This window comes from Telopea speciosissima, chromosome 10, assembly GCF_018873765.1.
Source record: "Telopea speciosissima isolate NSW1024214 ecotype Mountain lineage chromosome 10, Tspe_v1, whole genome shotgun sequence".
In the NCBI taxonomy this organism is placed as follows: Eukaryota; Viridiplantae; Streptophyta; class Magnoliopsida; order Proteales; family Proteaceae; genus Telopea; species Telopea speciosissima.
In genome coordinates this window covers 54,100,863-54,118,487 of record NC_057925.1, presented here as the reverse complement: position 1 = coordinate 54,118,487, position 17,625 = coordinate 54,100,863, and the positions used below count along the sequence as shown (strand labels likewise).

The window sequence follows — 17,625 nt, the reverse complement described above, 5'->3', positions numbered from 1 at the left end:
TTTCGATCGTAACCAGTCTGAATCAGTTCAAGAATATGGAATCTAAGCTATTTTATTGTGAAAATCGAGTCAGTTTAGGAATTGAGAATCAACCCATTAATTGCTATGATTCAAGATAGATTATAAAGAAAATGACTGGGATTCGATCGATCAATTCTGATTCATGATGCAACAATTAGGAGCAATGGAAATGAGACCTGTGTCGATTCATTCTGATCCGAATCGTCTGATTCACAATTTTTAAAGCCATGGTCCTAGATTTCTATTTATACAACTCCACCAAGAGACTTAGGCAACATTTGGTATGCATTCTAAGTTGATTTCGTATTCTCGAATGATAAAAATAGTTGTTAATTTTTATTGCCTGAGAATGCAAAATCGACTTAAAATGCATACCAAACACAGCCTCAGAGCTTCTTCCTTCCTTTAGGGAAGGTATTCCTCAATTCAGCACCTCCAGAGTATGGGACAGAGGGAGATATTAAATGAGAAAAAAGTAAACCAACATTGAATTAGTTGATGGCTTATACCAGTTGAGCATAGCAACATGAGCAATGTTTTCAAAGATCTAAATAGTAGTGATTGATGAAAGGCTAAATTCATGAAGGGCAAAACACAACCTTGTAGTTAGTACCACCAGGGCAAGTGAATGTGCTTGTTTGATCATCCTTAGGGTAACTATATGCATCTGGGCACCTCTCTTTGAAGAATCGGGAGTAATCGGTCGCACTACAGCTCCCCGAGGTACAACAGTATTCGTCGGTCTTGTACACGGTGCACGGGTTGTTACATCCTCCAGGGGCCTTCAATTCTTGAGGACATTCGCCATTGATGTCGGCCGAGCATCGGATCCCTTTGCAATCGCCGGAGGTTGGGCTAAAGTCCATTGGGATGTTAAATCCATCAACTAGAGATATATCAAAGAAGTCCCAAGTTTTGGTATTGGTTTAATGCGAATTCGGCTAAGGTGTTTGGTGGTGAACCATAGCCTTGGCACTGTAGCCGGCCACAGTCGCCTGTCTCGCAACTCCCCTGGCCATTTCCGTCGAAGTTGCAGCTGGTACGACCCCAAATTCTGCCGCCTGTAGTGCCAGCAGACACGTCGATAGTCCATGATTGGCCGGAGTCGAGTTGCTTGCCACCACCGGGTGAAGCGCCAGCCCAAATTGTGTAGGAGCATTGGTTTTGGACCTCAAAGGTGGCTCCATGGGCTAAGGTGAAGACGAGTAAACTAGAGAATAAAAGGAGGAAGGAGAATGGAAGATTTCTTGAGATGCCCATTCTAGTCTTTCTAGGGCTCTGTGGATGTGCTATTGTGAATGACCTCACTGGGCTTTTATAGAGCAAGGAAGGATGAATAGGATCTGGACCTGAACCTGGAGACAATGTAGATATTTCTATTTTTTTTTAAAATTATATTAATTTTCTTTTCATAAAAGGAGGAAAAAAAAAAAAAAAAAAAAAAAGATCTAGACCTAGACTTTGACTTTGACTTGATAGCTTGTATACAATTTCAAGGGTAGTTAATTAAGGACGAAATTTTTTCCGTTAATTAATTACACAAGTGACAATTCACAAAGTAGTATTCGATCAACATCAAGGTTTTAAAATACGGAATCAGGGATAGAATGGGTCATTGGTGATTCCAATCTAGATTGGATTGGATTGGAGTCGATCCAAATCAATGCTCAAGAACCCTAGAATTGATCCTCCCATCCAAAAACAGAGATTTTTTTTGGGGGTTTATGGGTTTGAGTTGATCATGTCGGATCAGTGAAAATTGAGATCAGTCATGACACTTTCTGATCCGAATCAGCCAATTCACCGATCCCCAATTCCTGATTCTTAAAACCCTGTAGACTCTAGGGTCAAGTCTACATGGGCCTGTCACCCAAAAACAAAAAAAAAAAAAGGGATCTACAGGACCACTAAAGGTGACTATTCCACAAAGTTGTAGAAATCAGTTTCATTTTGGAAAATTTCTGATATATTTCCATGAGAGGCGAGAAATCAGGGTGGTTTGTTTCTAGTTATATATAATAAATGGGCCCACCACCTATTCAGGTTCAGAGTAAGAAGGAAAAAATAATAAAAAAAAAACCACATGTGAGATTGCATTTTTGTATTAACCAAAAAAAAAAAAGAAAAAAGAAATAGTACTCTCTCGGTGGCACTTAACCTTTTTTTTCAAATAGATCTATTTCTTTAGGTGCGATCAACGCTAGATATCTGAATTACATATCTAAACGTCAAGTACACGGCTTTCTGAGGTAGGGAGTCAGTCACGCTGTTAATCTCCTTGATAATATAATGAAAGACACATGATCTCAAGTAAATGGAAAAGTGCTTGATATCTTGCACTATACCGATGACCTTCAGTTGGGGGTGGGTGGTTTGCAGTTCAAGGTTGAGGGTGGAAACTAATAGGGATGTAAATGAATAGCCAAAATCCGTTTCAGTAGCCGTGTCCGTATCCGTTTAGCACCATCCGAATCCGTCCGAAAACTAATCGAATGCAGATGTGGATATAGCACTATCCAAGCCGAATCCGATCCATTTACATCCCTAGAAACTAATAGAGTTTGAGCATATTTGGAATTCCTCTTCACCGTTTTGGTGTTTGAGGTTTGTATATTTATAAGTATTTTGATACATGGATTTACAAGTAACAAAAGATAATGATAACACAGGATAAGAGATAACCCTAAGAGATAACTCAAGAGGGTTAGATACAACGCTTTTGATAATGTTGGAGACGTCTTCTCAGCGGAGGATTATTTCATTCTACTTCAAGATTAAGGACAAATTACACTCAACTAATTTAAGATCATTTGGAATAGTCACATTAGCACGTACCCCATGCAAAAAGATTAAGATCAACATACCATTTGGAAATTAATTTAAGAACAGTAATAGGGTTAGGAGATGAACATTGAACCACATATTTATTTCATGTCAACCAAAAATAATAGCAAGTAGTAACCATTACCATAAAATATTTGCACTCAAATTTTGAAAGACAAAATTTAGAGAGAATGCATTTTAAAAGATGAAGAAGGAAGGAGCATGAAAGAATTCAATATGCAAACCAAGGGGTCCTACAGCCCAAATTCATTTAGGCCTCGTTTGTTTGACGGGGAGGATGGGGTGAGAATGTTGTGGGACTGGGTCTTATAGTGTAATGGGTTGGAGAATAGGGGTGACATTGTTTCTTTTCTTATGAACAGTAACCAAAGTCCTTGGTTTTTGTGGGACTTTGGATAGATAGCATAGGGGTAGGATTTTCAAATCCATTTAATGATGTTCCTTTAGCTTTTGTAAGTTCATCACTTCAAATTAAACAAACAAGATTGGGGTGAGATTTTGAAATGTCACTTTAGCATTTTTCCATCCCAATTCTCCCATCCCACCTAAGTTCCCGTGAAACAAACGGAGCCTTAGTAAAATCATAAGAAAGAATGGTTGTTCTAATCACTAAACCACTGAGACAATGAAAAAGCTGGTGAAACAAAAAGATTTTGTTTTAGTGATATTCAATGTCCTCTTCTTTGGACAATTCTCTCCAGGACATCTAAGAAACCCAAAATATCAGTTTATCACTCTGTTGTAAGATCCAAAACTAATTTCATCATGGTAAGCAGGGAACCAATTGCTCTACACATTGAGACTCTATATCACCATATCCTGAATTTTGGAACTTAAAATCTGACTGCAACTCTATGAGTTCTTCTTACTATCCTAGATGATGCAAAACTCTGTCAACTCAAATGAATCTTCCAAAAATTTTACAAGAATTTATCAGCATCAGAGGAATAGTCTTATCCCAACCACTTTTTAAAAAATGGGGAATTGGATCGGTGAATCGGCTGATTCGGATTGGAATCGGCAGACACTGATCCCCGATTTCCACCACTCCTACTCATTGCTTCCTGAATTGGAATTGGAACAGCCGATTCTAAGTCATTTTCTTTATAATCTATCTTGAATCGGACCAATTCCAGATTCCTAAAAATCAATTCGTTTTTCACAATAAAATAGCTTAGATTCTCGATTCATGAACCTATTTAGGCCGATTCGAATCCGACTCCTCTCTGACTGATTCCGTTCCCGATTCCAAGTTTTAAAACCTTGATCCCAACTACCTTGTGTTGCCTCATAGATCTCATCGACACATCCCACGTATTCACTTCATCTAGGGCATTGTATGTATCACTTCTTACCATAATTAGTAAATACGTGTATTATATACATACATGTCCTATGATTGAAAAAAAAAAAACCATTTTTATGTGTTATTTTATAGATACAGAAAAATATTACCTTTCCTTCTTCCTTGATATCTAAAATTACCAGAATTACTTTCCATAACTAATCGGGATAAGACTGAGCTGGTTTGAATTGAATGAAAAAAATTAAGAGTAAATTACGTACACCCTTGGTGTTTGAACAAATAACAGAACATTTCCCGTTGTTTCAATATTTACATAGATTTCCTCTAAACTATTGTGAGGCTTGCAAATAAGCCCTTGCCGTTAAGTTGAAACTAAAATTTAAAAAATGACCATATTGCCCTTTTTACATTTTCTCAAGTAAAATGGCCATGGAGTTTTTGAAGTGCTTCTTCAAGTCTTCAAGCTTTCCTGAAATGGTGGGCCTCAATGGAACGAGGTTTGGGTTCAGATTTTGTTCCTCCACCAGCGTCTTTTGATAAATCTAAAGTCTTAGATGTAAGGCCTTTGCGTTCCTCAAGTTCCACCCTTTCCATACGCTCCTGCATTTGGCACATATTCTTCAGGCTTCACTGGGAGGAAGGAGCTGTTCCTGGTGCTGAAATTGGGGATTGCAGAGGGATGGGGACAGGTGGGTTGCAGGAAGAAGAAGAAGAAGGAGGGGCAAATATGTCTTTTAGCTTTCAAAACGAACACCTCACTATCATTGTTAGCCATCAGAAGAAAATATGTAAATGTTGAAACTACGGGAGTGTGATGCATGTAATTTGCTCAAAAAATAATTATATCTTATTTCCCCTTTTTTATCGATAGTTAAAAAAAATTGAGGTATTTTAGAATACCTCTTTTTTCTTCTATTCTCTTCTTCTCCCCAACCTTGAACCTTGGACCTATGGCTACACAAATACAACATCATCCAGTGAGGCTACCAAGAGGCTGGTGTTTAAAATGGGTTTCATTTCAGTCATATTCAATTTTTTCTTCTTTACACTGTATCACCAAAAAATTGAGATATTTTAAAAGACCTCCTCTCTTTGTCTTCACCTTCCTCACCCAAGCCTTGAACCTTCGACCTCAGGTTTGCAAACATAATCAACAAACCATTGAGGGTCCGAAGAAACTTGTTATTTAAAATGATTTTGTTTTACTGATATTCTATTTCTCCTGTCACCCTCTATTATTGAAGGCCCTATATACCCTTCTTTAATCTAACCAAAGGTTAAACTAAACTGAATCTCCCACCCCCCCAAACAAAGAGAAGAACAAAAAACTGATGGTAGCCTGAACTTCAAGTTCTCACTTCTGAAACTCTAACCTCTTGAGTTGTTCATCCTTTTCAGAAAATTCTCTCCACGACATCTAAGAAACACAATATATATTAAGGGTGTCAAATTGGAACAGGAACTATACCGAATAATTCGAACTGAATCAAATAAATTGGTTACAATCCGGCTCTAAAATGTAGGAATCGGATTCGGTTCCATCATAGGAACCGTCAGTTTGAGCCCAAACTGAACCAAATTTGGGTATTAATATATTATAATAATAATATCTTAATTGGATATAATAAGGGTGATGTCATCACTTAACATCGAATTTTCACAGAATGGGTACGGTTGATAGTATCTTTTAATTTCAGGGGAGAGGATAGTTATTATTCGGTACCGAGGGGTGGGGGTTGTCATTGGGGCATAATCGAGGGAAGGGGAGGGAGTAATTTATCCTTTAAAATATTACTAAATTATAATATAAGAACGAAGTACAGGAATCAGAACCAAACTGTGTAAGAGCCGAAGAAGAACCTAAAACCAAACCGAGCAGATTCAATTTGAATATCAATTTGGTTCCATATCAAGACAACACTCATCGAAACCAAACCAAAACCGAACCAAATACCCAATTCCAGACCCATTTACACCTTCACAATATATGAGTTGTACCGCCCTGTAGTAAGATCCAAGCTATGTCATCATGGTAAGCAGGAACCAATTGCTTTACACCTTGAGATTCTGTATCACCGTATCCCAAAATTTGGAATTTTAAAATTTTAAAACTCAGTTGAGAACTTAAAATCTGACTGCAACTCTCTGAGTTCTTACTGTCCTTCTTGGCCCTCCCATATCCTATATTTTATGTATTATTTTATAGATACGAAAAAAATTCGCATTTAGTTGGGATAAGGTTGAGTTGTTCTGTACAAAAAAAATATGCATATTTTATAAAAACATGTATAATACATAAATCCCATAGAAAAAAGTTTTAAAAAAGGAAAAATTTCTCTCACTCCTTTATATTTACCCTACATTTACTCAAACTCTTCTAGTCAACCTTTCACATCTGATTTCCTCCTAAAAGTAAACTCGTATATTTTTGGGTTTTATATTCTCTCCTATTTGGAGACTGAAGAAGAAAAACTGGGTCTCACACTTCTGTTAATTAAACAAAAATAAATAGAATCCAAGTGAGTGGAAGAAAACCTAAATTTCCATCGAGGAGGAGGAGAGGTAGGAGTTTACATTTTCGGGAGAATCAGATGTAAAAGTTTTGAGTATGGGAGCAAGTAAATGGGAATGTGAAAATTTTCCTTGATTTTTATTTTTTCCTTCCTTTCAAGTAAATAAATAACTAACTTCTGGGTCATCCAACTCGTACATGGCAGGCTTGACTGGGATCACCCTTTAATGTGTAGCTAAAGGGTGTTAAGATTTCTAATGACCTTGCTATCTCTGCTAGCAGATGTAATAGGCAGGGTTTAGTTGTAACAGCCAATGTTTCGTCATATTTCTTTAATTAATCTCTTTTTATTATCATTAAAAAAAAAAAAAAGTGTAGATAGATAAATATTATGTTCAATTTCCTTTGGGTAACCTTTATTTTCAAATTAAAAAAAGTAAACAAATAAATACTAATTTCATCTGAATATGTTCTGGTACAGATAATATTTACGGAGAAAATAGGTGGCTAGTTTAACTACTTGTGTACAACAGTACAAGCCTATTAACGCATGTTCTTGCGAGCTATCTCTCGAGCCATTTCGCGGAGTTCTTCAGGTGATGGAGGTCGAGGACCTTCTGGGGGGATACACCACATAAGAGCGCTGAGCACCAAAAACAAGATAGTATGCTTCAGATTATGAACATCAATTATATTAAAAAAAAATGATATTTGAATCTAATAAGAAAGTAGTCTGGAAGGACTAGTTTTGCAACATTGGTACGGGCATGTTTAGCAATGTCAAAATTGAAGGGTTAGATCGTGGGGGACTTAGGCCTCAAAAAAGGACAGGAGAACAGGAGGCCGAAAGCAAGGACCTGAAGCTCCTCATCATCACAAATAAAAAGGATTTGAAGTTCCTCAAAAAGAAAAAGAAAAACACACATTTTCTCATCTGGTGGAGCACAAGCAAATGAGAAAACTGCCAACATCTAAAAATATAAGTGGTCATCTGAACTAGAGAAACATCAGTGACAACCTTACTCCCAATCTAGTAACAGGAAAAAACTGATATCCAATCAAAAGATAATACTGTAATAAGATATACTATATCCATTGTGAAGGAAAGAGATATCAGTTTCAAGATCCAAAAGAGAGAGTCTAAGTCCAAAAAATAAAAAAGGAGAAAGAATTTACACCATAGTAAACTTGGCCAACAGGGAAAGTCTATTTTCTCCTTCAACCAATTACCATCACTCAGAATGATTTTTACATTGGCAATCCCCACACTTTACCCCTGTATGTAGAGAAGAAGCCTTTGTAGACCACTAACAAATCAAGAGGACTGTTGTGGACTGTAACATAACTCTTCCTACATTTTTTAAGGTGATGGTATTCATTTCATTGAAAAAGAGAGAGCGATACAAAATAGCTAACAACATGCAACTCTTACATAGCTTCATGCCATCCTTTGTGGCCTTGGCTCTGCCATAGCTCTTCGTATCCCCAGCATAATCATCTACTCTGATTCAAAAACTGCGGTTGATGGGATTAATGGTATCACCTCTCCTCTTTGGCAAGCTTGGGACATCATCCATCAGATCAGACTTTTGGCTTCCACAGTTCTGATATCCTCCTTCGTTTTTTGTTATAGGGAAGGAAATCATTGTGTAGATTGGCTTGCTAACCTGGCTCAATCTCCATCAGAGATTGATTTTTGTATAGACTCCTTACCCCATCCCCTTCAGCATCTCCTTTATAAAGATGCTACGGGTCATTTATACCATAGGATGTAATTTCCTCTTCATCTAATATATTTCTTACCTTTTACCAAAAAAAAACACACATGCAACTTACGTATTTTAACTAGCTCTCGCCCCCTTATTTTCCTTCGTGACTGGGGTTTAAGAGTTATTTTTCTTGTTTTCCTGCTGGGAATCCATGGGCCTTGGCCCGCAGGGGCTTGTACCACGGTGTACTAATGATTTTCTCCATTATCCATAAAAAAAAGACACATATGTATGTATGTACAAAAAATAAACATATTTATATGGACCAAATCTTCACCGCAGATTCAGTCCAATTTCCAAAATGCTGAGATTTCTTTTTCTGGGTGTGAACCGAACTGTTCACTGAAATGAAATTTCAATTTAGGATTCATCTCAGACATTAGTTGAGTTAAAATTTGGTTAACTGGTCAGGAGGGAAATGAAAAATTCTCGTAACCATCAAAGTAATAGTTTCTTGACAATTTAAGCATTTAAGTTATGCTCTAGGACTTTGCTTACAAAGGAAGGCTCCTTTGACATTTGTCTAATGGTTGAAGGTATGTTATAATACGAATCAGGTATTGAATTGTTTACTGAGGGTGCACATTTGTTGTCTGCCATCTCAAAGTACATTAGTGTTAGGATAGTTAAATTTTTTTCAGCTAGGATGTTTCAGCTACATGCAGTTAGCCAAAGGCTGAGAAAGGTATACAACACAGAACATAGACTTAGAATGTATTATGCACTCAAATTCCTCAGAATTCTAGAATTTGACTAAATAAAGAGACCAAAACTAAACAGCACTGGACTTATAAAATCCTAATCCAGCCTGAACTAGGACAAATAACCATAGTCAGAATAGGAAATGAAACAGAATTTTACTTAAATAGAACTCCGCAGTAGACTAGGAATGGGATTCTGAGTAAGAATAGGATTCCTAGAGGGGCTAGGAACTCTGAAATTCTTAAAACCACAGCCTAGTTGGCTTTTCTCCCTTCTCCCTTTGGTACTGTTGTTGGTATTTAAATTATGCATCATTAGGTCACTTGTTTATGGTATTTTGTAGTATTGGGCCTTAATTATAAGGCCATAAAATGGGGGTAAAGTTAGCACACGGGATTAATTGTATAAGTGTTCGAGTCAAATTAGGATACTATATAGCTTTTAAGGGTTTATTTTTAAGTCAATTAAGTTAAGTCAGTGAGCGAGAGTGATTAGGAGTCCTTTTATGAGCCAATTTTGAAAATATAAAAGGTCTTTATATACGTAATGCACTCCCCACCAATTAAGCAATCAGACAAGAGGAAGATAACTTCTTGAAAAATGCCCTCTGGAATTATGGTTTCTCATGCAGGAAACTAGGTCTGAGATTCAAATCACCATAAAACAGTCTTCAAAATAGAAGATTATCATCATTCATGAGAAAAAAGGAGGATCAGATCACAGTAACCATCAGAACCAAACTATAGAGGCATCACAACCTGGTACTGCAGGTGAAAAGAAGGATATCACAGACAGCCAAATAGAGAGTTTTGTGTAGATTCATAAATCTGATTCCTTTATAGATCTTTACTCCATGTAAGCCTGAACAGCACAACATCAGAAATCCTAATTTTTACAGTATAACAAGTAGGGTTTCTTTGCATATAGGGCAGGATTGTTGTTGCAAACCACCAAGAGAAGATAACCCTAAAAAGATCTCCAAAATAGATAGATAGAATCACAATGCTGATTTCTTATGCTCTGTTTGATGAAGATACATAACCAAAATGGGCTTGTTTTATTAGGAATAGGATTGGGTTCTATACATGTTGGGCCTTGGGTCCATTGGGTTTTTAATGTATAGGCCACTTTAATGGGCCTAAAATATGGGTAGTAAGACTGCATATGGGATTTCCTTTATTAGTTACTTAGTTTTTTTCCAAGTGTCTTTTGGTCATAGTTGTCAAGGCGACTAGGCGAACCAAGGCGATTGAGGGGGTAAAAAACCAAGACGGCACCAACAAGGCGACACCAGAAATCAAGGTGTGACATAGGCGCCTGGACGCCAAGCGACGCCTTGACAACTCTAGTCCAATTGAACCGGTTCAATGTGGTTCAATTTAAGTTGCAAAGTTTGTTTATTTTATTAGCTAATAAGTTAGTGGAGTCCACATCAGCAAGGCTGATTGTCTTATGAACTTATGTACTAGATAGGGTCGGTTAAGGATCTCCCATTCCAACTCTAAATCTAATTTTCAATTGTCAATAAAGGCAACTCATGGCACAATACTAACCCCCAATTTTAAGAATTAAACTTGCTGTCATTGCTGCTGTCTTCTCCATTGAAGAATCCCTTGTATTTGATCAGGGAACACCTTGTGTGTTATTAAGGTTTACATTGGTGTTTGATCCAGTCGAACCACTTTGCTGTGTGAAGTCCAGGTTTTTAATTTCTGTTTGTTATTGCTCTTCCATCATTCTTCCATCTTCTTTCCTTCCATTAAACAAGTACTGTTCTACTTTTTTCTGAAATCTCTGCCATTGACAAGTAAGTTTGAGTTCTGAATTTTCTGCAATTCCTAATCTGAATAGGAGTTCATATTCAAGACTTTTTTTGCATCAATTCTGATTAGAGCAATCCGATGGTTAGAATCATTCCATATTTTGACCTAATGTTCATCAACCCTAATCATAAACTCAATTCTGATTTCATTCGATCTGTTTTGCTAATGCTTTCTAATCTATATATGCAGAATTTATTGACAAGTTCAATCCTAATTTCTGAGATATCTTTTGATATGCCAAATTACTATTTTACCCTTATCCTAGTATAACTAGGATTAGTTCATATTTGTTGATCTAACCACTAGATCAACCTCAGATTCTCAGCAAACATTCTGTCCCTTATTTCTTGAACTCAATTTGAATATCAGTCTGTTCTGACCGTCTGATTTGCTGTTATATAAAATATATCTGAACTTATTCTTTGATTAAAGACCTCGTCTTTTGATACTGTTTTGAGTGTTCAAATTCAGTATTACATTAAGCAAAGAAGAGAGCAAGGAGATTAAAACAATAAGAGATAGAGATGAGAGAAAAGGGAGGAACCGAGAGAAGAAAAAAGAAGGCTCATGGTAGTAGCTTAGAATACCTAACTGAGGACTCCCACTATGCATTTATAATTATGTACATGCAAAATCACAAGTAAGGACAGTATTAAGAAGTAACATTACATAACTACCCATAAACAATAACTGAATACCCAAAACACCCTTAAAATGGCAGTAAACCCTGTTAACAACTACAATTCATAAAATTCTTTTAAGTAACCATTTATTATCTGTAAATTCTTTTAAAAATTAAAAACCCACATGAACAGAATTAGTTTCTGGATTTTCACAATTAAACTGTACAGATACGTCACTTTTCAGGATTTCGAAAGTTGTTACGGCAAATATCTTGTATCCATGTTTGAAACATGTACCAGGGAACTTGTTACATAGCCACAATTTCTGAAGAGTTATAGCAAAGTGCATAATGAGGGTACAAACTTTGCTCTCTTGCTGTGTTAGAAGTTAGAACAAAAACTCAGAACACAAAACTTAAACTAGAAAGATAAGAAAGAGATGAAAGCATCTGCCAAATCTAGTCAGGATGTATATGGTGAGTAATTAGTACACATTAATAAGTCATAACAAACACTTCTGTCATGTAAGCATCACATTTAACAAGTTTGTACCATTTCAGCAATATTTGTCTCATGCAATTATTCAAAAAATAAGAACAGATATCTGTCACATGCATCTTTTCTGAACATATAAATTTTTACTAAAGTACAATGACAGTAAAACAAATTTCATTTACATGACCAAAAAAGGTTCTTTTGAAGGTATATAATGTACAACAGTGTTCAATCTCTTATTCAGTCTTCAGTTATGTAACCTTCGTGTCAACTAAGGATGGATAAAAAAAAATCAAATCATAACACATTAATGAATATAAGAGAGAGAGAGAGAGCATACATTTCCCATTACTTTCTTGAGATTATCAGAGTTATGGGCAAACGTGTACATGAGACCAACAGGAACTGCCACATAAACAGCGAATTTTGCAACCTCAAGAATCCCTTGTGCAGTTCCAAAAGAAGACATTTTACTGAAAAGAAAAAGTAAATTAGTCAAATCTAGAAATGAAAAGCTAGCTAAGAAGGAACAGAAAATTTTTGGTTGAAGTAATTTGGTGATAATGGCATTTTAGCAAGTTTATAATGCAATGTGGACAATTAAGTCTCTAGAGATCAGACCCACCACCAAAAAAACAGAGCTTCTGAGATGATAAATAACTACTAACATTACATCTGGGAATCAAGCCTACATTACTATAAATTCAAGTATGTTGTGAGTTAGATTAGATGTTTACCTTCATTTTCTACATCACTATGATCTACAATTGGACAACAATACAAATGGAAAAAAGAAATTAAATATATCAGGTTTAAATTCCACCCCCGGCTAATAAATTAGTGACCCAACCACAACTAATCCAGAATCGTCATCGATTACTCCCGCATAAACACTATTAAAAACTCAAAAATCTATGGTGAAGAACATTTATCCCAGGATTACAAGTCTCCCGAAGCTAATGAAGTGATAATTCCCTAATAAAAGAATTAACAGAACTCATAATTCTGAACATCATAACCGGAATGTTATTAGAGATTGCCGGAAAACAATCACAAACCTAGATCATCGAATCAATTTTAGAAAATCGTCGAGTAGTTCTTCATTTCGACAGCAAATGCTAACAAAATTGAGAAGCCTTACCGAGAGATTGAGGGAGAGAGAGAGAGAGAGAAGCCGATTTGATATCTGGAAAAGACTGGAAAGCATCAACTATTCGCCAAAGAGGGGTGTATTTATCATTTCGATTGGGCTTTTGTCTCTATCCAACGTTTTATGCGCGAAGCGTGCATCATTCACAGCCATGCACGAGTCCTAATGTGGGTGCGAGTTAGGCAGGGGTTTTTAAAACCTAACCTGAACCGGTGAAAGCAAACCAAACCGATCAAAATGGAATCGAATAAAAATCGATATGAGTTTATTGGATCATGTTTAGGATTGGGTTTTGTGATACCGAAATCAAATCAGATCGTATCGAAACTTATAAAACACTGAAGCAAACTTAAAAATCGGACCGAAACCAATATTAACCCAAAAATCATAAAAAATACGTTTTTTCTACACACTTCTAAATATATTTATAAGGCAGATCGAAACCAAACTGATACAAAATCGAAACCAGTTCGGACTAGGTTTTGACACCCTTGCCCAAGACCTTTTTGATTAAAGTGTAATCATACAAACCACACCAATCTCAGAAGGATAATTGACTTCTAGGATCATAAAATGGTGGATAGGGGTGTAAATGAATAGCCGAAACCCGTTTCTGTATCCGTGTCTATATCCGTTTAGCACTATCCGAATCCGTCCGAAAGCTAAACGGATGAGGATACGGATAGGCTATAGCTATCTAAAAAGCTATATTTACATATAAACGGATAAAATATCTGATCCATATCCGTTTAGCACTATCCAAGCCAAATCCGATCCATTTACAACCCTAATGATAGATATACACAACACACACCACACGACACACGCACACATCCGAAGTGGGACTAAACCCAAACATCCCCCCAGACCTCGTTCTTACCCAAGCGATTAAACTAAACATAAGCAAATTTGCTGAACCATAACAATTTGGCCCAACAAACTGGTGGGGGCCAAGAGCCAACTAAGGGTGTCCAAATCATTTACGGAATTCGAATCAAGCTGTTTACATTTGAACCGTAAAACCATTTAATCAATGATTCAGTTTTTGTTTTAAAGAACGAGATCGTTTAATTAAATGGTTTGGTTTAGTTTAAAAAGGAAATCATTTAAACCAATTAAAACTGATTAAATTCTGATTTATATGTTTTCCTATAGGAGAGTGTGGTCCCTATGTGCAAGCGGGGGGCCCAATGGGAACGCACACGAAAGCATCAGGTGGGTAGTCATTTTCATTTTTCATGGGGGGTGGGGCTGTCATTTCACCCCCTCTGTGTCTGGGTGTGGGCGCTACACTCCCCCCACAAGAAACATTTCTCCATTAAATAAATCATACCCACCCAAATCTTCGACATCCCTATGTCTCCATCCCCACATTGATGAAGTTGTTTATGTTTCTTTTTTTTTTAATGAGAGCAGGATTTTCAGTGTGCCATTTTCTATGAATCTGTTTTGGAACTGTATAATCATTTAATAAATAGTACGGATTTGATTTGATTTTATGAAACCGTTGATTTTTACCTCTGACACCCGTGATCTGAACCGTACCGTTTAACATTCTTAGGGCCAACTCTCTCTAACTACCAAGGTATATTCAGGGTGAACAGCCCATTACATGATGCGGCCCAAACAACCCAAATCTTGATCCATACCCGGGCGAATCCTTTCCTTTTCCGCTCAAATATCAGGCTACCACACAACTACGCCAAGGTCAAGGTGAAGGGCCCAGCCAAATGCCCCAATCGCCATAAACAATCAAAGAACTGACTATAGCATTTCTTAATCTTCCAAGGCTCTAACCACAATGAAGAACCATCCATAATCCGACCCAATGGGATGGTTTCGAATTAGGATACAAAATGGGTTAAAACCATGGTCCAAGCAGGAGCGGAACTTTGGTTGGACTGGGCTAAGTTCAAGCATCCCAGCCCAAACTGTAGCCCTAAGAGGAGAGACATGTAAAGTATGTTCTATGCGCATGAAGCTATTTCTCTCTCCTTCCCTAGCTACTCTTATACAGCACATTAGTTGTTAAAAAGAATGTTGCATGGTCGTATAGTCGTCTCAGCGCAAGGGCCAATGTGAGGGTACAAAAGAGTATCAAGACAGGAAGAATTTTTTGATTTCAAGAGGGCTGAGTGGTAATTTTGCATGCTTATGTGTCTGGGTGTAGGAGTCATGCGACCAAGCAGCGTTCTTTTTTTCTATCTTATATTGCTAGGAATGCCAAGTGATAGGATCCTATTGGATGATCCAACTAAGGTTTTCCTATGTGAGTCCAACTTTATATTCACAAATAAAGATATTTACTCACAATAAAAATGGATATAACAATTAAGCTCCCGAAGATAATAATACCATTACAATTTAGCCCCCTCTACTTGATAATATCGTACAATAAGCTTACGAGCAGGGAATTAATTATTGTTACCACCCTAATCCGTTGGAACACCATATACATAGAATCTTAATCATTGATTGAACATAAAACAAATTTTGAAATATTTTAAAAGATATATTATTTATAAAAAAAAATATTTAAACTCTTTATAAAACTATTTACAAAACATGCCATTGAACTCAGAACTTTTATCCAATCTTGATCAGATTTCTCTCTTTTGATATGCTCCCAATATAATGAAGTGGATTCTTCATTGAGCATTTCTTTCATTTACTGGTAAACATCATGCAGCTAGTGTATTGATATATAGGTAGGGAGTTATCAACCATTAGTACACTAAAGCTTAATATTGAGAACATTGTTCTTAATACAATAGACAGTCATTCATTCAAAATTTTCAAGCGATCCAGTTCGATTACACGCATGTGCACTCAAATTGTTTTTGGAGTCACTATTCGGAAGAACAACCGCCCAATAATATCATGCAAACTAATTATCATTTAAACTATTTCAATCTAGACACACAATTCCAACAATAATAAATAACTAAATTGCTTGAAGCTATTTGAATGTTGGCATAATAAGTCGCTTAAGTTGTAACTTAAATTAACCAAATATGTTTTTCTTAGTCAAATACTATAGACACCTTATTTTGTCACCTTGAAGACGTGCACAAGAATGATGATCGGATGCATTTGGGTAGTGGTTGAGATCGCTTTTATAGTTTTGAAGTTCTCATATAACTCCGAGTTAATGTTTTAAACCAAACCATATGGTCGAGAAAGGTAGTCTTGGAAAGTAACCAAGATAACTCTGAAAGATTGACCAGGTCAACGATTTTGGAATATGTCTAAACTTTGTAATTGATTTTTTTTCATCATTAAAACCTTTGTGTGTTCGAAAATGGTTTGAAAACGAGTTGATTTGCCTTTTTATTTTTAGCGTGCCCTTTGGGATCTACTTTCAAATAGATTATTTAAAATACTTTTTTATTAAATTGGATATTATTTTTACACCATTAGATGTTTGTCGAAACAACCTTCCCAATGATATGAGCAGCACTAATATGCCAACCTATTTTTATCTCAATTCCATTTCTTGTAGATATGTTGTTTTTAACTTTGGTGTGCAACACATAAAGTCTCAGGCAAGTTCCTTATTCCTTTATGTAGTTTAGTTTTCTCTTTTGTTCATTAGAATTTTGTTTTATAGTTTTAAGAAATTTTATTATCTTATAAAAAACCATGGAATATTCAAAGATTGATTCAACTTACTATATCGAGGTACCTAACACCTTCCTTGGTCCACAACCCGACATAACCAGACCTCATGATTAAACCAATCTCCATTGAAATCATATTGATGGGCCTTAATCCTTAATCTAGATAGAGACTCTCTCTGTCTCTTCTCTCCCAAGAGGAGGATGTTTCTTTTCGAGAACATTCTCACAACTACGTTTGTTTTGGTTTGCTATTTGCTTTAAAGGAGAGGTATGCACAAGCAATAGACAATTAGACACCCCCCCCCCCCATTAGAACTGGGGGAGCCTCATTATATTGGTGTTTAGTTTTGCATTCTATATTAGAGTTAGAATTGGAATCAACTTGACCAGAATCAATGATCCAATTCAAATTCCTCAAACCATGGGTATGATTGAGAGGGAAAAATTATATTAAACTGTACAAGGAAAATTTATGTATTGTACTCAGCAATTATTATATGATTGTTTAGTTTTGTTATTTTTTAAGTTCTGGTTTTTCTATCAAATAAAAAAAAAAGGTTCCACCATTTCTAAAATTTTATATTATGAGCTAAAATCTTGATTATTATAAAGGATACAAGGTTCTAGTACTCTCTTAATAGTGGATGGATTCTCTTTGATATCTAGTGATGCCACTTCTATTGAACCAAAATAGATGACACCATTTAATATACTTATACTAATAAAAAACAATAATTGCATAGTCTATTCAATTTTAATA

The 17,625-nt window shown here is 36.2% G+C and overlaps 1 protein-coding gene and 1 pseudogene across 1 annotated transcript; both read right to left on the bottom strand.

Moving 5' to 3' along the window:
* Positions 1-580: 580 nt before the first annotated feature.
* LOC122642757 (thaumatin-like protein 1) lies at positions 581-1,281 on the bottom strand. Its single transcript, XM_043836336.1, is given in 2 exon segments — positions 581-929; positions 931-1,281. Coding segments are annotated over 2 exon segments (681 nt in total). The 3' UTR covers positions 581-599.
* A 5,833-nt stretch (positions 1,282-7,114) lies between these two features.
* Positions 7,115-13,242, bottom strand: LOC122642846 (annotated as a pseudogene).
* Positions 13,243-17,625: the final 4,383 nt, after the last annotated feature.